The 25890-nt window shown below is 33.7% G+C and overlaps 1 protein-coding gene across 24 annotated transcripts in view; it reads right to left on the reverse strand.

Moving 5' to 3' along the window:
• Positions 1-25890, reverse strand: part of LRRFIP2 (LRR binding FLII interacting protein 2) — a 55703-nt gene that overhangs the window by 20856 nt on the left and 8957 nt on the right. For 12 of the 24 annotated variants that reach the window (XM_035317756.1, XM_035317757.1, XM_035317770.1 and 9 more), the window contains exons 2-14: positions 25048-25154; positions 15555-15641; positions 14859-14909; positions 12066-12119; positions 10287-10352; positions 8241-8282; positions 7231-7296; positions 5792-5866; positions 5308-5355; positions 5177-5221; positions 3776-3823; positions 3617-3673; positions 550-657 (exon numbers count right to left, since the gene is read on the reverse strand). In XM_035317756.1, coding sequence (XP_035173647.1) covers positions 550-657; positions 3617-3673; positions 3776-3823; positions 5177-5221; positions 5308-5355; positions 5792-5866; positions 7231-7296; positions 8241-8282; positions 10287-10352; positions 12066-12119; positions 14859-14909; positions 15555-15641; positions 25048-25137 — 837 coding nt within the window. In that variant the 5' untranslated portion in view covers positions 25138-25154. Of the gene's footprint in view, positions 1-549; positions 658-3616; positions 3674-3775; positions 3824-5176; positions 5222-5307; positions 5356-5791; positions 5867-7230; positions 7297-8240; positions 8283-10286; positions 10353-12065; positions 12120-14858; positions 14910-15554; positions 15642-25047; positions 25155-25890 lie in introns of those variants that run through there. The other 12 variants (XM_035317777.1, XM_035317775.1, XM_035317773.1 and 9 more) reach the window with 7 other exon arrangements.

Consider the following 25890-nt stretch of genomic DNA (forward strand, 5'->3'; position numbering starts at 1 on the left):
CCCCCCCCCTCCCCCTTTTTTTATTGGAGCATTGAGTGCTTCATTGAGGGATCTTGACAAAGTTTCATCATGGATGATTGAATACTAAAACATAGTAACAACGGCACACCTCTAAGTATCTATTTTTATTACTAAACCAAATAATGCTATTCCAAAACACCATACAAGTCTAGACACCGTTAACTTGATATAGTGAGCTTTCAGGGAGGGAAAAAAAAAAAAATCACAGTGAAGAGATGCTTAAGGTTATCACACATTAAAAATGTGAAGTGTTAACACTTGTCACATGCTTCTAGCAACAGGCAAAATCTCCTTAAGATAAAGCAGCATGCAAAGACAAAATACCTTTTAAAAATTCAGACTCCAGACATTTTTATAGAAAAGTCAGCCACTAGTTTGAAACAAGCCCCAACCATTCAACAAGCCTATATGCCATTAAATATCTCCAAATTCATTTACAACATGTACTCATTTGGAGTATGAAGAGAAACTCCGTGGTTAGTAAGTTTGATGTGTTCACCACAGTGTAACAACAAGCATTGCACTCACACTATTCAAAACTTGGACATCATCTGCATCAGAAACAATGCTTCCCCTGCGGTTGGAACGACTAAAATAATCAGCAGCAGTTTCACTTTGATCAGAAAAATCAGAGGACTTCAAAAGATAAGGAGAAGGTTGAAAGAGAACTGAAGATGATATCACAGAATGAACAAAAACATATTTAAAATATAGTAAATCAATTTAATTATTGCAATTTATTCCTGCATTTCTGACGACTGTTAAATTTCAATTTCTTTAATATTTTTGTTATCTAGAATGTTTCTATAGGAATAAAGCACATGCCACACATTATGAATACTTCAGTCAATATATACATAATTTTTAAACACCATTCACGTTTACTATTTGATAATTTAAGGTATCTTGAAGTAAGGCTAATGAGCATTTATTACCAATGCATTTTATTTGTTTGGAGCCATAAAAAACACAATCAGATACACAAAAGGGTTTGGGATTAACAACCTACATTTATTTAAAAAAATAAAGTTTGTACACGATAAAAGCCGGTGATATAAGAAATCAAGAAATAGAAAAACACTTTCCCCACAAATGACTTTTCTTTAAATCCCTGTCACCACACTATGATCAATCTAACCTGGGCTTCCTCTCATTCATAACTTTAAGGAACTCTACAAAGAAAGATAAACTTCCCCAAAGCTGTATGTCAGGCATCTAAAAAAAGCGAGGAAAATATGCTAATGCTACACAACACTTGCTGTAAAAAAGGCAAGATATACCTAAACATACTACAATCATTACAATTGCCATAGGAATTAAAGCAAAATATTGTACTAAAGTATGTTACGCATGTTAAGCACGTTACTGTGGACGTTATATCTAAAGTATACACATGAAAGAAAATCTTTAAATGAACAGCTTGAAAATATATAGTCTTCATCTCATTTTCACCATTTAAAAATAATTTGGAACTTTGTACTTCATATACATAATTGATGTAGCCTCATCTCATTCCGATTAAAAGAGAGATGTCTTTTAAGCAAATGGGATCAGTTACGTATGAAATAGTTGGTTGATCAACACCTACATCTCAAATTATGCCTACAGTAAATTCAGCAAACAGCTATCTTAAAATAATTAAGGAACTAGAAAAAAAATTGAAAGACAGTATACAATCCAAATCACTATCCAGACTTGCAAGTCATGATTAGAGGATTCAGTTTGATCTGTTTCTTCATCTGTTCACCACAAGGATTAATATATATATATTTATGCATTTTAATAATTATAACTTAATAATAAACCCATAATTATATTATATAAAATAATTAATGTTTTACTAAAATCAAGTGCTTGCCTATTTTGCATAAGGAACTTGTATAACGTGAATGAAAAATCTGTTCTGTACGGGAAAAAAGTGAAGTTTTAATTAAAGCATTCAAAAAAATAAAAATAAGAACAGATATTTCAGCATAATTTTTCTGAACATAAATTAAGTTTTTTGGGGTTTCAGTTTTTGTTGTTGTTTGTTTTAAAGGGGAACAGTTATGCCAGAAGGTTGAGGCATCAAATATGGCTTACATTAAAAAATTAATAATGCAAAAAAAAAAAAAACCTACAAGACTAAAACCCTAATCAATTTATTTTCTTTCATACAATCTGTAATAGGAGAATATAATGGAACAAAATTCACTTAGATTTGTGATAAAATTCAATTGGCAATGTTCAAATCTTAATGGTGGCCAATGCAAAAGGAAATTTGCAATTTGCTCAGATCCTCCTCAAATATTACCCTAAGAGTTTTGTTTTTATTACAGATTTAATTCATTACTGTTGACTGCCTAAAACATACCTTCAAAAGCCTCATAAGAAACCACAGAAACCACCACCCCACTGGGTGAAGGTTTCTTTATTGCTGTATCCCCTCTCAGAGCGGGGCCAGTAATGTCAACTATTAAACTGGCCTCAGAAGCAGGCACACCTCTCTCTTTCTTGGTCAGTCTATCAAAACTAATGCTGGTTTTAAGATGGAGAGGCACCATGTATAAATAATTTTCCAACATTGTTTTCTACTCTGGTTTCAAGTTATGTCCTATTTTCCCTTTTGATTTCCAATGAGTAGTGTGTTGATTTCCAATGCAACAAAACCAAAATATTAACACAAGTACAAGAAAACAATGCTTACATTATGAATAACATTTTTACTTAGTCTGCTTAATGTAGTCCCTTTAGAATTATTTCATTCAATTTGTCAAACAGATACTTTGAACCCTATTAAACCTTCACTAGTGTATCTTGGCATTAATGATATCACAAACATACTGAGATCCAATTATATAAATTCCTACATATGTATCAAATACATATTTTAATGAATTAATCTCAATAGGGACTAAGGACTACTTGTCTTAAAAAACTTATCAGAAACTTAATGGAGACAAATACTATGTTCACAGTTCAAGAGACTTCAGAATTGGATGGTAACAACTCCAATTCCCTTTCTCCCCATGCCTTTAAAAACTCACTCTGAGGTCTGTTGTAGGTGAAAAAACAGTTTCTGACAAATCTGTTTTTATTTTTTCTCTGTAACACTGCTGAGAATATGTGAAAAATGAAAACAGGACTGAACATTTCAGCTTAAATCATAACCGAACACTTTTTTTTTTTTAATGTAGCATAACAAATGAGCTGCTGCACTAATAAAACCAATACAGTTGTTCTGGTGCAGAAACATGGTGCAACTATTTAAAATCAGTTTGCAGCACAAAAAAACATATTTGGAATGACAGTATTAATACAATACAGATCTAGGAATAGTTTTTCTCATTTTTGAGTACCAATCATCAGAAAAATCAGGCAGGTACATCTTAGATTTGTGAGAGATGCTTAGAATAGGTAATTCTTTATTGCTTCTATACTTTACTATCTTATTGCTAAGAGTTCATATCTTGCTAAAAATAACATCTGTCAAATGACATTTTTCGATGCGAAGTGAGTATCAAGTCTGTGTGTTCATCAGTAAAAGTGTAAATACTCATAATCGTTGTGTGTTAGTATCAAGGCATTCAGCAAAACATGCAGAAGGAATGCTCACCACAGGACTACTTCGAATTGAGCTTGCTCTTGAAGAATACCAACTGTATTCAGATGGCTAAAGAGAAGTTATGAAGGAAATTTTCATAATTTTCATTGATTTTTGTCTCCAGAAAACAAAGATTTTGAAAGGAAGGAACCAAAAGCCTGTAACACTTACAGTGCGAGAACTATATGAGCTATGAAATCCATCACCACACAAAGACGCCTGAGAAACAGAGGGAATGAAGTACCATTTATAGTCTGTCTCAGAAATAATTGTCAAACACTTATGCACTGTAATATATTGAGCAATGAAACATTCTTATTACCCTATCCCATCTATGCATTTTCCAGTTAACATTTATACTTTTCAAAAGGATGAATAACAGTTTTAAAAATTTCCAACAGTTTCCTCCCACTAACAGGGACGTCTGTTTCCCAACATAAATCTAAATTCCCCTGAAAAATGGCCAAATAATTTTTGAAGAAAGCTGTTTTCACAAGAAAATAAAATATTTAAAGTGAAGTATGTTTCTCGCTATTCTGAAGCCTTTAGAAGTTGCCAACCACCCTGGGAATGGAATTTCTATTGTACACTCATCAATTTGATTTTGTTAACCCACACAGGTTCTCCTGAAAAAAAAAATAAAATAAAATGTTTCAAGGTGCAAGGCTGAAATCTGTTTACGTAGGGTATAATAAAGGAAGCTCTGGGCACCAGATTAAATAAAAATGTACAGTCTTGTGATGTTTTCTCCCTACCTTTGAAGGGATCTCCAACAGTAATGAATTACACACAATAGCAATTATAATGGTCTCATTCTCTCTCTGGATCCTCTAATGTTTTATCAAAAACATGCACAAAATCAAAAAGTAAATGATCTCTGCTTGCAATCCAAGTGCAAAGTAGGACCTAACTACATAAAAATATTATATAAAAACACTTGACCATTTTCTTATATAGTTTTAGAATTTCTCTAGATGGCAGTATAAGTTAGATTTGAATTACTGTATCAGCAAAAGGCATACAGTTTCAAGCATGCATGTCATCTTTTCAATAAGGGTTTTATAGAGTTATCTTAGCCATTCTTAAAGCATTTCTATCTGCTTTATATTTAATAAAGATGTAGATTAGGTTTTCATCCTATTACATTTTTGTATGATTATGAAATTTGAATATGGCATCTTATTTGAAAGTATGCGAAGTGTATTTACCACAAATTTCTGTAATTTCCTGACAATGATTTTCCCCATTCAAATGCTAGATACTTTTTTTTATTATACATGCAGTTGTTGTTTAGTATGCTTGGATTAATTTGTTCTAAGGCCAGTGTTCTTGAACATCACTATTTTATTCATAAACTTTATGACCATCTGTAAAAAATAGCAGTAAAACATCTGTTACCAAAATAAAGAGGCAATCTAGCAATGTTAAGAACCTTAAACTGACGCCTCCCAAAAATGAGACACACAAGCTGCATATATTTAAAAACATGAAATGAATGCACGTTTAATATTATCAAGCCACATGGCCATACAGTACAAATTTAAAGCAACCATGCAAATGGCGCTTACGAACCAAACTGATACTTCTTATCAAACCAGTGTTTACAGGAGAAAACACCTATAAAGAAAAGTGTTAATTTAAATTTCAGAGGGCCATTAAAATATTTAAAGAGAAAAAAAAATATTCTATCACGTTGTACTAACCCTGTAATTCCTAGTTGTTGCCACTGGATCACTGTACAGGGAAGACGACTGTAATATGAAGAATAGAAAAAGAAACTTTTTCTCTGTACAATAAATGTTTTTATCTATTGCTCTACATTTACCAAAAGTTCTTAAGACTGAAGTATTAAATTTCATAGCTATAATAGAGAAAACCTTTAAGAAAAGGTCTTTGAAATCGTAATGTAAAACACTAATAAAAACAGGCTAGAATTTTTATCAAAAGATTTGAAGAAAATTATACAAAATTAAGTAGCTTTCAAAAGACACATCAATTTCCTTTAAATACTTACTTAAACCTGACTATGAAAGTAGCTGCAGTTGCTGGGAGACACTACCTATTTCACCAGGCTGTTAATTTATCATTTACAGCAATGTTGAATGAAGTAGCACATTGGTGCTCAATTTTTAATAGGCTTCATATATTTTATGTATTAATAAATGTATATAGGAAGATAAGACAGACCCAAGTATGATACGAAGGAACTGGTTTACTATATCTAAGGCTGCTATAATTTCTTTGATCATGGTCAGGTGTACTCTGTGGAGGGGAAAAAAAAAAAAAGACAGAACAAAGGTTGCATCTAAAGATTCTGTGAATATAAATTCTATCTCAATATTCCCCAAACATTCCCAAGCTCACAGAACATTGTAATTGTTTTCTGTATGTCAGCATATTCTGTATTTTTAATGTCTTGCCCAAAGTAGTAAATAGTTTTATTTACCTCCCTAACAAATAAGAAAACATTAAAATTGTCTACAACATGACAAGTACAGCATGAAATCCAAAAAAAAAAATACACATAACTCACTAATAATTAGTACAATTGTTTTTTTGATCTTCTTTCCATTAGATAATATCCTGAACGAGAATGGGGGGGGGGGGGGGGGGGGGCGGGAAGAAAAATTCTTAAGAATCACACTTCGTGATTCTTCAGCATCAGTGTGAATCCTAACACTGCTCTTGATACCAAGCACAAATTCTGAAGCTTAGCAGTTAAACTTCTGGCTTATTTCTGTTGTTTTCAGACACTCCCTACCCAGTCAGTATATATAAGCACATGCAAGGAGAATTTGATAAAAAGATGTGGTACAATGTGGTGCTTTAAAAGCACTTCAGCGAAGTAGTGCTTTGTATCCCAAGGAGGCAGAAAGATTTATATTATACATTTAATTAAGAACTAAGAGTACAGGAAAAATATTTGTTTGCAATTGCACCTTAAAAGCACGCAGAAAAATGTTGTAATACAAGTAACTAAAATGAAATATAAAAATTATTTCAGCCTTGTCTCAACGCAAGCATCCACTACTGTTCTAACTCCCCCAACCCTTGAAGCCAGTACCATTTTATCAGTGTAAATTCCCTCTGAAAAACAGTATCTAAAATATTTCATTTCTTGGCACTACAGTCATTTATATTACATACCGTATTTTGTATAATAGTTTTCAGAAGATCACAATATTCCACGTCTTTTGTTTTCAAAAACTCAATGGGACAATGTCAAAGTTTAGGGGAAATACCATCTACTTTAATTCACATCTACATTTAAACTCTCTCTAGCTAGTAGTTCTCAAAGCATAAGCAAAAAAAACACCTATCTCCATTCTGACTGAATAAACCATAATCCAAAGAGGTTCAACTTCTAAATTTGAAAAGACCCTTCTATAGGGCCCTCGTAGAACAGCATTTATATTCAGCTGAGTTCCATTTACTTAATGCCGCTGACATAACCGCAGCTTCAAACACTCAACTTCAGGTCAGAATCTGGTCAATACTACAGGTTTCTTTTTTCCTGAAAAGACATAAACATGCCAGCAAGCTAATAAATTTATCCATGCCCTATATTAGTATGGAACCCCACACAGTTAGTGTGTTGGTAATAAATATTATAGCAGAAAACCAACCAAGAAATCTTTACGGGAATAAGCAGTTTTCTTCTTCATACTATGACATTCACTGTAAGCATGACTCTAAGAATAAAATTTAGAGAATTAATACCACTAAGTAACATCATCTTCAAACATAAAACCTTATGTTTGACTCTAGGTATTTATCACCTGCAATGAAAACACCATAGAAAATTCTAACTACTTGACCAAAATAACACACCATACTTCTATTGCTGTATAAAAAGACAGTAAGCGAAATTACAACCATCCTTCATCTTCGAAGGAGACAGGCTTTGCTTAAGCCTTTCAGAAAAATGATTAAGCATTTTTAGTCTATTGGTTTTACATTACAGACTATGTTAAACATTGTACTATGTTTGCTTCTTTGCACATAAATCAGGTGACGATGTTGTTTAAGCAAATTCAGCTTTTTAAACTGCTTACACACTTCTTTTTGTGGTACTTGGTGCTTGCCTTTGTTTAGAGATGCACATGAATCTTACTTGGTGTAATACCAACAAGAATGTGATGCACTGTGCTACCACTTCCTGATAAGGAGTTTGCCTTGTTCTGTTTTTTTAAGTAAAGGTATACAAACAACTTGTTTTTCCCTAGACTGAAAAAAAGTTGTATTAAGTTTCTACGTAGAAATACAGAATACAAATATATGTATAAACACCTAATTTTGGTTTTGTGTTTAAATTGTCCTCTGTATGTCACACATTACTACACTTAATGTTTAACAATGACCAATAAATAACAGTGTTTACTGTAAAATAACTGTTCTGATTTCTATATGTTATTTCTTTAGATTTTCTCCCAGGGAAAGTTTATACATGCACTCTAAGGAAAGTGTTAAGACAATATTGCTATTCTAGATCTGAAAGTGATAGTATTAATCTTTTATATAGTTTTAAATCACTTTTAAAGTAGCAGTTTGTCTCATTACACCTTAAAAAAAAAGGCACATACAAAAATAAATCACACAGCAGACTCATACAAAAACATGCAAAATGTTAACATACAGGGACCGAGTATCTTGTAGGTCTATCCTTAGCACTGTCATACTGAGATAAAAGAAAAAGAAATTAAAATACTGATGTTGAAGTACAAAAAAAAGAATGACTAAGACTTAGGAATTACAAGAAAACATTCTGCTATGAAAAATATATACATGCAGGAATGCCATTTAACCAACCTAAAGGGCATTTTGAGGCTGGAATACTGTTTAACAAAAACTTCTTAATTTCTTCCCCATGGCATCCTAATTTGTGAAAAGTGAGATGATTTTGGATGGCAGTATGTTGTGTGAAATATTTCATGTGGATTTGGTAACAGAATTTTAAGTAATTAAGCAAAATCTGATATGGTAGATTAAATTAAACTGAGGCAGCATTTGTTGGGTGATGAAAGTCTCGCATGCAAACAGGCAGAGAGCCTCTAAGACCATCAGTCAGCCCCACTGTCAAAGTGTGAAACCCATGAGGATCTGGGGGCTCTCTGGAGCATCTCACAGACTGAGGGAAGTTACACAGGGCATGGAAAGCATTATGGAATGTACAGAAATATGACCTGGGGATTGGGTGAGGAAAGGGAAGGATAAAGGTGTTTTCAGAAGGATCAAGTGTGAAGGAGGAGGATAGTGGGATAAAACAGGGGGACAAAAGGGTCTGCCTGTGCACAGAAAGCACTTCTGGCAACTGTCCTTGTCTAGCCATGCCCTTTGCATGATAATCAGGCACGTCTGGTCTGTCTTCTTCCATTTCCAAAACCTTTTCTGGGTGCACACCTGTGTATGAAGTCCCAGGACAGTTAGTGGACAGACAGACTGTCTGAGGCCAGCCCACATTGCGTATATTTCTTACTAACAGACTTTCATCTTCATAAGCCAGAAAAAAGGGGAATAGGATGAGGCCTTTCGTGTTCAGGTGAATGCTGAGTGCTTCTGCCTGTGCTGATCTGTTATCAGCCAATAAACAAGCAATGTAAATTAAACAGGCATATGTTGTACACCTGCTTTGTGTGTCTGCCCACAATTAGGATTACATCCTCAGCATCACCACTACTAGCTGGATCTGGGAACATGGAATTCTTAAGGGCATTTCATGAAAACAGCTTTGTAATAATAAAATTAGTCAGCGTCCCCATGTCTATTGTCACTCAACAACATTTGAAAAACATCAATGTAAAAAAATCCATGAACACTACAAAGTAAGCTTGTTCTTTCCAGTTCAATCACAATTTCACAGGTATAACTCAGTTATTCTGACTGTAAGTAATGCACGAACCAAAGTGTTATTATATATGTAATATTCATATAAGTACATAACTTAATGTGACTTATTAATTCATACAATTTACAGCCTGTGGAACCTTCTGGGTTGCTGGAAGTATTACCATACAGGACCACAAGATTCTATATTCATTTTAACCAACTTTATTTTTTAAAAATTTGTAATTGTTACCCATAAATGAGTACCCGTGCTATCAGAGAATGAAGACAGATCATACTAATATAATCATTATCATCACAACATTTAACTTACACCTTTACACAACTGTAAAGCACTAACAGCCCAACAGTTTACTAACAAATATTTTAACTTGCATTTGAATATTCATTGATAAATTGCCTAAACTACCACAAAGGAGACACAAATACAGATTTCTGAAAAGTAGAATTTTTGTTCACATTTCAGTCCTAAAGATAGGATTAGCATAGCAATATAATTTAGAAAAAAAAAAAAAAAAAAAAGGCTTCCTGACAGAACTTTTAGCCACACCTTTATACCTACCAAGGCTTATGTTCAACCTTTGTCATTTCATTTTACTTCTCTTTTGGGAACATTAGAAGAGGTTAACTCCCTGCAAATTTCAAGCTGAGGCTTTCTTTAAGCCTCCAAATTTGCTATCATAGAGACAGTGCTTGATTGCATCAATCATTGCAGCAGTCCGATAACTGCTGTTTTCCCTAAAGAAGCATGCTTTCACCAAACTATTGCTTTGGTAAGTATACACAGAAAACGTTAGAACGTGAACACATCAAAGCATGCTCATTCCAGGCTACACACCACAAGATCTCTCCTTCTGGAGGTACTTGTTCTGCTCCTGTGAGACCCACTGATATCCAAAGGACTCTTAAGAACGAAATCAAAATACATCAATATATAAAAACATTAAAAGAAGCTCTAGTGGTAACTGCTAATTACTCTCCATCTTCACATATTTTGAATGCTAACTGAACCAAAATAAAAGTAGAACTGAGTAAACCTGTAACATTTCAACGTTTCTAAGCACCTTCATATTGTATAGGCTATGTTATTTTTCCTGTAAATCAATTACTGTTTGCAAAGCAGTTTACAGCAGAGGATTTGGAAGATTTATCTGGTGAAAATACCTGTGTGAAAAATTGCAGAAGCACTTAACATCAGGACACATACGATATTATGAAAAATTTAGTTTATCAAAGAATACATTTAATTACTCAAACCTATTGCTAAGTGGCTATTATTTTTATTTTATTTAAATCAAAGAGAAACAGTTTATTCCACCTTCCAAAATAAAGAAAACCAGCCTGCTTATTTTAGTAATTTGTCCCCCTGCTGGGCCTCTATATGAAAATCAATGCCAACCTTATTCCTAGGCAGATTAATTGAAAACAGGAAAAAGTTTACAAAACCTCAATACAACCGTTTTTTAGCACCATATAATCACCTAAAGAGGTTATAGGAAAGCCTATACAATACAATAAATATTTTAATTAACAGTGATTGGGAATAACGTGCATCATTCAGGTAAGTTTTTGCCACTATGATGCAGGAGTTTCCCATAAACTCCTGCATCATAGAAAACTCTTCTTTAAACTCTATCTTAAGGTACTCCTTCTCTTTCTCCCACTAATACTATAGAAAAACAGTAATACTTGAAGCGCAAATAAAACACTTCTGCTCACAAAACAGTGAGCAGATGGCCACAAGCATTATTTGAAATGAAAGCTGAAGCTACAAACTAGCATTACTCATCTTCAGTAAGTGGCACTAATTCTGAGTGGCGCTAATACTGAGTCACCAGTAATAATATTTACTTTATTAAATAAAATTTGCCTGTTTGCAGAACCTCTGAGACAAGGAAAACAGGAAAGATTTTTTCCCATTAGACCAACATTATCTAAATTAGACTAGTGTGTTATTGGTTAATAAGGATGTTCACATCCAACCATGAGATTTGATGTGTAACAGTAACCTTAGAGATGATTAACGACTTGTGTAGGAATTTCAGTACTCTACCATGTAAGACAAGACAATCAATTCTTACTAACTGGCAATATATGAAGCCTAAGTGAGTACAATTATTCAGATTTTTTTTTTAAGAAATACATAGTGTTAGACTAACACTAAAAGATGACAAAAATTGTCAGTAAATATATATATCTTATTCCAAATAACTCATCGTTGAACTATGTGTATTTCTAAGCAGTTTCCAAAGCCTACTCAATTATTTTCAGTCATGAAAATATAATTATACATTAAATAAAAGTCCAAGTTATTTATTGTATTAACATACTTGAAATGATTGAAGTGACTGAATAGAATTGAAATTGAGATTCTTTTTAAATTCATGGATTTAAATGCACACAAATATATAAACTACCTTGTTAAAACTGATGGAAATAAAATGCCAAATGAAGTTTAACATAACACATAACTTAAAATACTGACCCCTAAAACTATTAATACTTAGAAGACTTAAAGCATCATCTGCTCCCTGGTAAAATTAACATAAAACCCAAATAAATTGTAGTTTTTAAAGGGCATAATGGAAAGGGAAAAATATGCAGTTTGAACACAAACCAAATATGAATGTCGACTGGACCGGTGAGAATACCTGGCCCTCTCTGAATCTTCCTGAGAAAGAAGAAATGCAGTTATTTCATGGAAAGAGAAAAAAAAAAAAATCACCAAAGTAATAGCAAGCAAAGGTGAGCAACATGCTGTTAGCACTTTTAATGCCATGAATTATTTTGAATAATACACTGTGGCAAGTGAACTCACTCAAGTCAGAAGAACTGTGATTTCACCTAGTTTTGATAAGTATACCAACATAGTACATATGTTAGGAGGTGAAAATAAGGAAGGTTAATAAAATTAATTAATATTCAGCAGGCAAACTTTTTTTCTGAGCACTTTATCAATGAAAAAAATAGTACAAGATTTTTAAGGAAGTTGAAGTGAAAATAATAATAAAAAAACTATATATTAAAAGTTTCACATTACATTTGTTAACATTTTACAAAGGTATTTTAGCCCTAATAGAGATGACCCTCATCAATTTCCTGATATGTACTTCAGATATTCCTGATACCTGGGGGCTGGACCCAATGATCTCTTGAGGTTCCTTCTAACACCTACAATTCGGTGATATTCTCCCTTATTATCAGAACAAAGCTTCTTAAGCAAACTGATCAATTTTAAGTTCTGTATGTAGGTCATAAGTACAACAACAAGGGAAAATGATGAACCAGCTTTTAAAATTGGGGGGTGGGAAGGGAGGGCGGCAGCACCTAAGGCATATTAATCTCTGTTATTCTGGTTGAAGATCAGGAAATGCTAATTTTATCTCAAACAAGAGAATACATGAGAAGTAGGACAAAAATAGATCAAATTTAAAATTAAGCATTAAGATGCTTCAACTTCCATAAGCTTCTCAAAGTTTTTAGTTTTAATACATACGCATATTAAAAATAATTTTAAAGCATCACATTTGAAAACCAGAACAAGGCTCCATACCTACAATCTTTCCTCATACAACCCATTTTCTATCATTTTCAGTATGTCAAACTATTCTGAAGATTGAAAGCCATTTATCTTCAGAGTCAAAAATTCAGGCTTCAAGTCAGCAATGGTCATCTAAAGCCTGTAACTGGCTTTCATGTTACGTATTGTCACATGATTACTTCCTATCTTATTACTAAATATATTATCATGTTTAATATTATTGCGGAACTACTCAAAAAGCCTAGTTAATTCTTGGCAATAAAAGAATTTTGCATAATTTTATTACTCCATCCTTGTAAAATGGGTGCATAAAGAAGAAGGGCATTTCATAATTATGTTTTAGTCCTCTCTATAAAGTACATACTTTGAGGTTTAAAGTGAACATTGATTTGTGCTATGTAACTTTTCAATGCATCAGTCAGAACACTGTGAATGGACAAGTACACGTTACTAATTTTTGCAGCTTGCAAGCAGACAGCTTTCTGCTTAGGTAAGATTATTCTTAGTTGCCAGTGTAACACTCGTCTTTCCCCCAGTTATATATAACTATATTTTGGTAATGCAAAACTTGAGATTTTGATACAATTTTCTTTACACAGTTACCTAAGTTAGTGAAAAGTCTCTTCCTGATAGACAATCAGAAAATAGAAAGCTGGTGTTAACTGTTCAGCATATTGGAGCCAAAGGATAAAGTAACACAATGTATATTGCAAACAGCAGTATTTCTAGGCTAGATTTCTAAGAATTTAAGTTTGAAATATGCACTTTATCTAAGACAGAGGCTATGTCTTCTGATCTAGGAAAATAATCCACGTTTGCTTGGAAACTTCCCGTAGCAGAAGTACCTCCTGCAAGTGCAGGAAGAATGTGCATTAATTTTGAATTGAGATTGTTCACGGAGGAGATTTTGCTTTTCAGGTGTGGGGAGAGCATTCAAATGTGCATTTCAACAAGAGATATGAAGAACCACAAAGGTTTCTGTTAAGTGACATGAAAACTAATATACACAAATGTCAGCTATGCAAAGAGGCAATATCAGGTCAGCACAACTTTTGCAATTAATATTGTAATGGCACTTCCAGGATTTTTCAACAGAAGTGCCAATTAACTGTCACGGTAGCTTTAATTATTTGAACTTTACTTGTGGGATGTCTTAAATCTTCTTGATTTAAATCATTCACAGTGAGCACCACATTAGAAAACAACTAAATAAACACAGAAGCTCCCAGCAAAACTCTTTTTTACAAGGCACATGAAGTCTTTGAAAAGAACTCTCTAAAGAGACATCTGATTAAATTAGTATAAACTGTTTTTCTAAGGGTGTAACTCATTTATATACCTTCCTACTTAGAGGAAACAAAGGAAAATGAGCAAAGGGATGAAAGTGATTAAAGGGGCTTTTTTCATTTTAAACAAATTGTTGAAAAATAGATTTTATAAGTCACAGAATTGACTTATCAGTGAATAAAAATAGTGTTTGCAACATTACTTAAAAGGAAATAAATAAATGCAAGTCTGCCAAGAAAAAAAGTTAAACACCACAAAAAAAAGGAAGCCACAAAGTCCCCAAATTATCTGTTTACATAGATCAAAACTGAAGTAATTTCATTTTAAATGAAATAATTAATAAACTGAAGCGAGCACATGGTGGAAACAAAAAGCATTTCAAGTAAAACATTTCATTTCAGTTTGCCTTTTGCTTCCATAATGCACCCTGCAAATCCACACCCATACTTAATTTGTGCACTTCTTTCAGTAGTAAAAAACAGTTTGAAATGACACACTGCAAACCATTAGTGAATTACATCCTCCAAATCCTGTTAGTTCCTTGAGTGGCAAAACCATGCACAAGAGGCGGTTTTAGCCTACCATCCATTTCTGGATATGAGCCCATTTTCTATCATATGAATGCTGAGAAAACTACAGAATATAAAAACAAAAAAACAAACAAGCCATTTACAAAATAGTTTAGTCACTACATGGCATTCCTAAATCAAAAATTCAGAAAAATCTACTTTAATTGCCATGTAATATTCACTACAGTATCAGATACCTACTGATGTTAGAAAACAAGGTATAGAATAACCAAAGCAAAACACATTTTATAAATTGTATTCATTACGACAGAAAAAAAAGCATCATTTACACAATTTGCATAATTAGAATAACTAATAAATTCTGAATCTTCTGCACGCCATATAGAATCTGAATCAACTGCAATAACCATGAGATAACCAAACAGTGCTGAAAATCTGCTTTTTCAATTTTGTTCCCCCTCAAAAAATGCTTTTTAAAAAAAGAAAAAAAATGAAATATGTGGAATAAAACACAACTGTGTGTAAATATTATCCCAATTCCACTAAGTTGTTTTAAATCAACTTTAGATATTAAACTTAAGATAAACTTTAGATACTGAGCTAAGAGCTGCCAGGTGTTGAAAAACCCTGTACAAAGCTGAATTGTCCTGAAAGACAAAATCCAAGCAAGTAAAATAGATAAATAAATATATATATATATATATATATTTAGAACAGGTTTGTAACAATTCCTGATAATATACACTACCTCTTTTTGCTGTCGCTCCAGCTCTCTCATACGTATATCTCTTGCTTCTGCTCGAGCTGCTCGTTTCGCTGCAAGCCTGGCTTCTGCCTACAGGTAAATTGGAAGAATTCAAAGTTTATAACACATTATGTGTGTAACAGTTTGAGTATTCAGTTTAACAACATCTTCACAAAAATACATTAACATTCTAAAATAACAATACATTTGTAGATGACAAAATAGAGTTCTCAGAATGACATTTCAGAAAGCATACATAACTAAATCTTTTAAAATGTAACGTCTTACATCCATAAAGATGCAGTCAAAAGAGTTACATAATGATAGAAGAACTAAGTTCAGAAATATTACCACCACTAAATCTAAAATATATGTAGGCCTTGCAGACTTGAAGAGATCTTTGCCTGTGCATCCTATTTAAACAAGCACATAAGCATATGTAATATCTGGAGCCACAGAAGGATATTCAAACAGAAAAAAAGAATCAAAACAGATTTTAAACAACCACTACTGTTCATGTCATATTTAAAGGCTCTACTCATGGGAATAATTTCAAAAGGCAAGCAGCAATTAGAGGTGGAATTACTTATAATAGCAATCATAAAATCAAACTGTTTATTGGGCAAAATAAGACAGACAAATGCATGTTTACAATTTCTGAAGAACTGACTTAAGCATTGACCAAAATGGAACTTCCCTAACTTTTCATTTACGGCCTTACATTCCCCAATCAGCTTCCTCAGACAGCTCCACAACGTGAAATCTGCAGTAAGCCAATTTAACTACCACAGCAGAAAACAAATGCATCCACACAACATTAATTAGTTTTCTGCTGTGCTAGTGGACTGAATTGGCTTGCAGAAGGATCCTATGAACACCAGACTCCACAAATAGAAGGGCAAGATAAACAGCAATGAATGCTCCCAATGTTCAGTGAGAAAGAGCTCTTAGATCTGATGAACTGCTTGTGAAACCTGGTTATTGCCAGATACAACTATGGATTTTCCCCCCCTCTATCCAGCCTCAACCAAAAAACCAAACACATTGGTTTCAGACCCTAAATACTACTTCAAATGTAACCTTCAAATTAAAAGAGGCAAAAAAGATTTTGACAGAAAGCTAGAAGTTGAGGAAAACACAAGCTCAAGTTTCTCAATTTTTGAATTTCAGTATTTGGATAATGAAATTATGAAAATTTTCACTTAATTTTTTTGAAGCATTAAACCACTGAAGACAGGTTTGCACCAAAAATTTCAGTTGTCTCTTTAGTGTTAATTAAAAGCTTATGACAAACATCAACAACGTTGAAATTCCTATAATCCAAAGCAATTTTATGCAATTAGATTTTGTATTACAAGCAGTTTTTTCTCTTTTTGCCATAGGTACAGCATAGGTTTATATAAAACATTAAAAACCTATAAAAATTGTGAAAACTGTAAATAGCTATCTCTATTGTGCTTCAGGAAAAAGGAAAAGGTATTTAACTTAGAGTTTAAGTTATAATACAGGGACAAAAATATCTATTAAATAACAAGAAAGAAGGCAAACACGTTACAACTTTGTCACTTAAAATAGTTTGTCTTAACTTCAAGTGACTTGTCAAGAATGCTTTTCTATATTTTCCATACTCAGATGAAGTGATTCTAAGTCAGTGCAAGCACTATTGACTGCCACTATTTTATCATTTTTCACAGCAGAATAAAGCCGCTTTTCTTCCTGTCTGATCCATACAAGAAAGCAAGAGAATCCCCTGCAACAGGAAGTCTTTTCTCCCTTGCAACCCTACTCTATAATGATCTGTAATCATAGCTTATACGGTACGTAAACTTTCTCTTTATGTGCTGCATGTGTGTCTGTGTGAAAGGACTCAAGCAGCTGATACATCTGGTTTTAGTTCTGTCTATAGATCGGCAGACATATGCAGACAGCCTTTAGATCATGGCAGGGCTTTATGGTTAAAGATAGCAAGTTCATGCATTTACTGGCCCGTGCTAAAAACCAAGGCCTGTTTCACCGTTCTCTCTTAGTCCTACAGCCTAAGTTTCACAGCCATGTTCCTAGAATAGACAGAAAACTATTTTTTTTCCATTTCACTAAACCCTTCATAAAATTCAGAAAAAAATCTACAAACGTATTAGTTGTCAAATACATGCCTGAAATGGAAGAAAAAGCCTTATGTTTTTAGAGAAAATTTTTAGCAAGAGCCAGTTCAGTACTACATTAACAATTAATCTGAGCAGCTAGATTTGTCCAACAAGTACACCATTTCAAGAAGACCAAAATGCAAGGCAAGAGACAAATCACATTGAATTCAAAAGGCCATCAAATAATTCTGTGTTTTCAGCAGATTTGTTAGAGAGCAAAATCATGTTATTAAGAGCATTCATGCAAATCTTTATAACTATGTAACTGAAATTTAAAATTAATATTAATAAAGAAATAACCATTATTCAAAAGGACATAGCTTTCTTCCTAGGTGCTGCTATCTACTCTGTTGTGTTATGTATTTAAATTATTTAGCTACATTGAAATAAATCCATTAAGTATCTGTTAGGGGAAATACACTGCCACACCAGCTTTGAATAGATGGTTGAGTAGAAAAGGTGAAGCTGTCAGGACTATAAAAGTGGCACAGAAAGGAAATCAAGACTTTGTTGTTGTTACAGTCCTCATCTCTGTTTCATCTGTTATATTATATACAGCCTATAGACCAGACAACAATACAGTTTTTACTTATACTAAATATATTCCAATATCAGCTAATTGAAGTGCAGCTTCTTAAGAAGTTATAACATATACCAAATTCCTATTTTCCTGAAGTAAAAAGTTAAACTCTGGACTGTCCATAACCTAGCAAATTTGACACTATTTTGAAAACTTCTTAAGGGGATTTCCACAGCTGCTATAAAGAAATGAGATTGCTGAGCTTTCTTAGTCACTTCAACTGCAAATCAGAGATGAGACAACCAGACCTGTTTGATCCACACCAGCATACCTACATGTGTGGATAGAAAGAAAAAAAGTCCCTTGAATATAAATTATGGAAGGCAAATAGGACACAGAAGTAGACAATAATGTTGCATGAAATTTATTCAGAGAAATGACCAAGAATGGAAGTATGAGAGTACAGATAAGATCTCTGTAAAAGAAAGAGATTGGGTAGATAGATGGAAGAGGCCCTCAAGACTTTATTTGAATAGAAAAAAAGGGTTAAAAAGGATTACTTAATAATGAAATCTAAATCTATTGCTTTATACATAAACACACAAACACTATTTCTTATATTCCTTCTTCTATCCTAATCACAAAGGTGCTTTTAAACAAAGTGCCATATCTGCATTTCTTTGGGTATTAGCTCCACTCTGAGTAACAGAGTTAAGACATCCATCTGCCTCTGAGTTCTGGAATTAATTTCATTCATAATACTCATTTCAAAAATATAAATAATGTTTCCTTGAGCCTACATAAACAGCATTTAATGCTAGAAGAATATACCAGGTTTTGCTCTTTTCAAGCACATAAGATACCTAGTAGCAGTAATCACTGAGTAGTTTATTTTATTGTATATATTTTAGTAAATATATGGTGGAAACAGAATGTTCTCTTTCCATTACAGGTGACATAGTCAGTTTCCTTGTTTTCACCTAACAATTATTTTAGCAATTATTTTTAACAACTACTTACAGCTATTTAGAAAGTTGTCTCTGCTTACGCCATTTTTTCCTCTTTTCTGATTTTTTTAAAAATATATTCTCTGCCAAAATCTTTTGAAAAACTTTGGAACTATTTAATCTTCCAGGGATAACACCCAATTCTTCAGTTACACACAAAATATTTTTGGCAAGAAAGGAAAGAAATAGGAAAAAGAAACAGATTTGATTTTGAACACCTTTGTACAGATAGTCTAGAGTCTTTCCTTTCTGAAGTGTTTTTTGTTAGTGTCTTCACAGCAATGATCAAGTTCTTCACAAAATGAAAAGGCTATTACACTGAATCGATATGGTAGAAGCTTTCCTCCTGCTATGTTAGGCAAACATAACATCTGCCTCCACAGTGTAGACAGGCATTCTTCCTCTTTCCCCTGGCTTGCAATAAGACAATCACTAGAAAACAACAGTGTTTTGATTTTAGTTTCCATATGATAGAGAAGGGGATTTAATCAGATTCAGTATAAAAGCTTCATACAGATAAAATATAGGCTATGCTAAAATATATTATTAACCTGTGGAAACATATGAATGCTTTAATTAAAACAATTAAAACTGCTTTGTCATGGGCTACAAGATATACAACTCATTTTCTATTTTTATCGAGGTATATGCAGTGTTAATCCTGCATTTTCCAATGTTCTTGAGGCTCAGGCAAGGAAGTGGTTTGCCTTTTTTTCTTCTTCCACAAGATGGCAGTTGTGAGGGCACCAGCTTCCTGTGCTTAGTTACCAGATTCAGTTTCTGCCACCAGGGTGTCTGAGAGAATACCCAAGACTTCATGTCAGCTAAAAATTAGGATGAGCATTTTAGAAACTTTCACCGTATTTCTTAACATACTACTACGCACTATTACCTCACCAGCCTCATAAAAGCTTATTTCATCATTTATTATAACGTGAGCATGCTTTCTCTCTCCTGTTTCTCACGTCTTCTCCATTCTTATTCCCATGCTCTTTTACCCTCATCTCCTTACTATCTCCCGGACTCAAGACAGCATAATAATTCACGTGCCAAATGGATTGCTTATTCCTCCTCAGACACACCTTTTCTTTCACACCTATTTCTGATGTGCATGCTCTGTCTCCAAATGCCCACAAAGCAAATCACAGAATCACAGAATTGTAGGGGTTGGAAGGGATCTCCAGAGATCGTTGGGTCCAACCCCCCTGCCAAAGCAGGTTCCCTAAATCAAGTTATCCAGGTAGGCGCCCTGACAGGGAAAGACTATAAACAACAAAATCTTAATATTTACATGATTAAAGGTTTAGGATTTTTTCTGATATGACTTACTCTCTCTTCTATTTATTATACAAAGATTACAAAATCTCTAGACTACCTCATCAATAAAGTATCTTTAACAGAACTACTGTTAAGTCAACATTTTGTTTGTTGCTATTCTTAACACTTAAACTGAAATAGCCAACTTAAAACTGAGTGATCTCTTATTAAAATATGCATTCAAAACTCATCTAGCTTCTACAAAAAAAACAATCTGATTGGGGTGTTTTCTTTAAAAAAAAGTTGAAGTTACATGCAGAGAGAAACAGGTACTGACTGACCTTTGAGTAGATTCAATACGACGAAGACTAGGTTAACTTTCCTCAATTCATAATATAATCTTAAAACCAAAAATGTGATCAAAACATCTGCTCTTGCATGTAAGGCTGGTCTTGGAAAAAAGGTGTCAATGGTATAAGAAGCCTGTTGACAAGAAGTTACTACTGAATATTTAAAAGGAACACAATAAATCATAAGAACAAATGAAAGTGACGCTGATGGACAGACACAATGTCCACAAAACAGCTTTATAAGCACAGAATCTACACAAAAACAGCAGAGAGAAGACTAAGATCAGCAGTGTCTAATGTACGACCATGAAGATAGCCTTGAGAATCTCAACTTAAAAAAAAAAAAATAGTTAATAAAAAAGGGATTCACATGGAAGGACCTAATCTGGACAGATGCCTGAAGTCACATTAGACAAGCAGTACCTGATATTTGGAAAAGCAGAGCTTTGAGAGAATAAGCTGTCTTCCACACATATATATATTCTTACATTCTTTGTCAATCTGAGAAAGCCTACACCTCCAGAATCCATTATGACAATTAGAAAAGAAACCCAAAAGTAGCATTAAAGGAATGCTTTATATTATCCAGGAGATGTGCATTCTTTTATAAAAGATTAGCTGACTTCAAATCAACTTTGCTATAATCTGAAGACATTTATCAATACTCAACTTTCAATGCAAAAAAAACTATGTTAAGAGTTCCTTTTTTTCTTGCAGGGAACATCTAGACAATATAGCTGCCACCTGTTCTAATAGCTTTTAAAACAAACGCCCTGTTGGTACAATCCTCCCTGTTGTACCAAGACTTCCAAACTTACCAACTGCAACTAATCTCTCCTAAGACACAGAATAATACAGCAAGTGGCAACTTATCTCTCATAAGACACAGGATAACACAGAGCATGTTGCTTCTAGAAAAGGATGCAGAGATCCCCATCTCTAGATAGGTGTATATACCCTTTATTCCCTTTGTTTTTATCCCCTTCCTCAATTTCAGTGAGCACAGGGAATTCAATGCCAAGAAGAATCAGATGCACCAAGGGGTAGATCCCAAAGAAAGTGGTCTGGTATCTCAGAAGTTCTTAGGATAAGGCAGTGATACACCATCACTCCAATGTTGATATTTTAGCATATTCATGCTATGATTAGTTCAACAGCATGGAGGAAGAGCTTGTCTCAATGCAAACTCCCTTGGCAAGCAAAAGATACAAAAACTCCCTACATAATGGTGCTTAAAGGCTAGTGCTACAAGAAGTGAAATGGAGGAGGCACTACCATCAGAGGGAGAGTTTTCTGATACAGAGTAAAGAGAGAAAATGAAAAAATCTGACCACATCCCTCAAATCCAACAGTAGTGATCTTGTCTGCAATTAAAATTAAATATTTTCATACAAGACAATGCATAAAGTTCAATCAGTGCAGAAAGAAAGGACTCTACAGAAGTGAGTTTATTGGATCAGTTTCAAAGAATTTGTTACCCCAAATTTCCTGGCACGCAAATGTTTGGTGACACCATCAGGAAGAAATCCCTTTTTTGACACATGCCATAAAATGAAGAAATCTCAATTTTGTCAAATCAGAGTGGTGTGGAAGACTGAGATTAGTGCCTTCTTAAATCTGAAGTTTTGGAGAAAGAAAGGAGAAAAACAACCCCAAAACTTCATAGACTGCACTGGAAGTCTTTGCTAGTATTACAAACTTTGACAATTCCTAGTGGAATTTTGTGACTGCTCTGAATTCCAAAGCACTTCTATGGAGTTTTTTCCAGGCAGATCATCCTTGAGTGCCAGCCTTTTGTTTTAGCATGCTCTGTTTACTGTTTCTTGCTGCTTTGAACATCTTTGAGAAACGTTTTCCTCACAAGGCATCTGATTTGTAGATTATAGGACTAAATTCAACTGTTCTGAGTAACATCTGCTAAAAAGGTAATTTCAGAAGAGGAAGTTGAAGAACAGGACACCCTTTGACAATAAGAAGATAAACAAAACATGTTGCTGAGATAGTAGACTCAGAACAGTAGAGAACATCTACTTTATATATTTGTACACAGAGAATTGGAATGTCCCATGCCATCATCATGGAAAATGGAAATATTTCCGCAGCTTCAAATGAGATGTTATTCAAAGACAGGACTTAGATTTACTAACTGACCTCTGCTGTTATATCCTGGGAAGTGAATTCTGTTCCTTTAAAGTAAAATACAATTATTTGTTTTTTATTTTTTAAGGGTAAGTTGGCTAATACTTTAATTATAGCAACCAATTCAATGACAACAGCTGCTGTCTGACGTGATCTAATAGCTTGTCCAGACCAAGGGATTAACAACCTGACAGTAGTAAACGTTGTACTAATAAACATTCATGACGTACAACTTTTCACACTACTTAAAATTGGACAGCAAGTAGAACTAAGACTCAAAATGAAAACTTGATGCAGCAAAACAAAACAAAAAGATGGTGCTATATACACAGCCTCAAAAACATGCGTGTAAAGGCAGCAAATCATTTTATTTTAAAATACATAAAATTATCTTCTCCCTAACAAGTCATGAAAGATGACCCTAGAAATACAGAAAAATGCCAGAATATTAGAAAGGGAAAAAATAATTCTAATCAGAAAGAATATTTAGAACAATTAAAATAGGTTTTAAGAATAAGAAATTAATAGACATAAAACAGTTAAAGATGTAATGAAATGTGTAACCCCTGAAGTGGCAGGATGATCAGCATAAAAATTTTAGTTATATTCAGTATATTTAGATTAATCATGAATGCTGATTGTTATAAACTTTTTGACCCCCTGCCTTTTTTTTTTAATAGAAGAGGAAGGAAGACTTCACATATTAATCCCTAGAATAGGCATATTTGACTCTGTTAATCCCTGTGACAGAACACCTCCCTCTGCGGGCCTAGTATTAATTTAATTTGGCATTAAGGGGGAATATCTTTCACTTTTCTTTAAATTAAACTCATGCCCAAATTTCAATTAAGGATAGTAGTGATCTAAGTGAACATAAAGCCCTGAAGTAATTCTAAGAAACTTAATACACCTTATACCTTGCTACTGAGACCATTTTGACTAGACTAAGTTGCAAGCTGATGTTACTTCAATGGAACCATGCAGAGAACAGGTAAAAAGAAAAATTAAAGCTAGATTCCTTCTCCTCCTTAAATGTTTTGCCCAAATTGTAGGAGATGGACCATACAGGACTCAAAGTCCCCCAGAGAACATATGTGATGCACTGTGAACTTCCATCAGATCTGGTGTGAACACAGCTTTCAGAAAGTTCACAGCTAAATGAAAATGACTTTTTCCCTACAGTCTACAATAGCTCTGTTTGAAAACATATACAGTGGCTGTTTTCAGACATCTGTCCTCTACATATTTTGTCCTATTATATGATTTTCTTTCACAGACACAAACAGACCAGTGTACTTTACAAGGCTGGTTAGAGTCCACTCTTTGCACTTCTTTATGTCAACTACAGTTAACAACTTTGTACATAATGTAGCTCAAAGCTTCTGTATCCACTTCAATACAAATAATACTAAAAGTTTTGTTTCCACATCCACAATGTTTCTTCCCAGAAAACTTTAAGCCCAAACAGTGGACTGTAAAACTCTGAATTCAAGACATCTCCTTACTATAACCAGGGGGACAAAATTCCCCTTTGTATCAGCTTCTTCTCAATAGCTTTTTTTGGTTGGCTACCTTCCACTGTCTATTTTTAAGCTGTTGATCCTGTTAAAAAAGACCTGGTATAGTATATATTAGGCTTATTTTGGCAGAAAAGTGACTTCACATTTGAAACAGAATGCTTGTCAACTCTTCCAAATACATTTAATAATAATTATTACACCTTTAATACTAACAGACTACACTTACCATCTTAGGAATATTGCACACGGCAGTGGGAAAGCGTTTGGTTTTTTAGTTTTTAGACTTTAAGATAGCAACTAGATTTCTCATTTATCATAAACTAATAATCATTTACAGCATATATCTGTAAAAATATTTGCTAAGCTTACACATGATCATATGAAGTTACATTAACCATACAAGCAATGAATCATTATGCCAATATTCCAGTAAATGTAATTCTTTTTGATTTAAAGGACTCTTAGTTTGTATTAATTTTCATATTTTTGTCTAATTATTGAATAACGAACTTGCTTTCATCCCTACTTCTGAATTTGAAACAATTTCAAGTTAACAAACCTCTCTGGCAATGCTACTCAGAGCTTCATCTTCCGCAGAAAACCTGTCTTTCACTGGAGTTCTCTTCCGTCCTGATCCAGGAGTCCCCATCTTTATTCTCTGATTCCCTATTTAGAAAAAAAACAAAAAAAAAAAAACAGGAAAAAGCTAAGTTTTCAGATCTGGAGTTAAAACAAAGAAAGAAAGAATGTAATAAATTTACAAATTCTTTTGCTCTATAATACTCAAAGTCACACGTCATTGATATAAACTTTCCCAGAAGTACAACCTCAGGAGAAGTGTTATCAAAATCTTTTGGAAGCTCTGTTACACCTCTTCACCCTGCAAGGTGCACGCAGAATTATTTCCACTGAACAGAAACTGTCAGTTTACCTACAGCTTCAAAGTCCTTGGTTGTACACAACTGTTCCTAACTCTCCTAGCTCAGTAAAGATACTTACGTAGCCTGTCACTCTTCACAACTCCTAAAAATAATAGTCCATTTTATTTTATGGACTTGAGAGAACCCATAGTCAACAGCAGGTTCAAGCATTAGAATTATACATTCATTAGAACTCTCTCCAAACCAGAAAAGATTCAGATGACAGAACCTTTTCAAAGCATCCAAGCAGTAGTAGGCGTTTATTTACACTTTAATGCAGCTGTTCTCATTCAGCTGCAAGTGAATGAGAACTGCAGTTTATGACAGTAGAAGACATTTCTGGAGAAACAAACAAAAAAAAATATTATCTTGCCTAATTTGGCAAACAAAGAAATGAGAAACATTCTAGCATCATATATCCAGTACAATACACAAAATATCTTCTTAGTCTTCTTCCAAAAACCTTTGCGATCAACTGCAGA

Source organism: Oxyura jamaicensis, chromosome 2 (genome assembly GCF_011077185.1).
Source record: "Oxyura jamaicensis isolate SHBP4307 breed ruddy duck chromosome 2, BPBGC_Ojam_1.0, whole genome shotgun sequence".
Taxonomy (NCBI): domain Eukaryota; kingdom Metazoa; phylum Chordata; class Aves; order Anseriformes; family Anatidae; genus Oxyura; species Oxyura jamaicensis.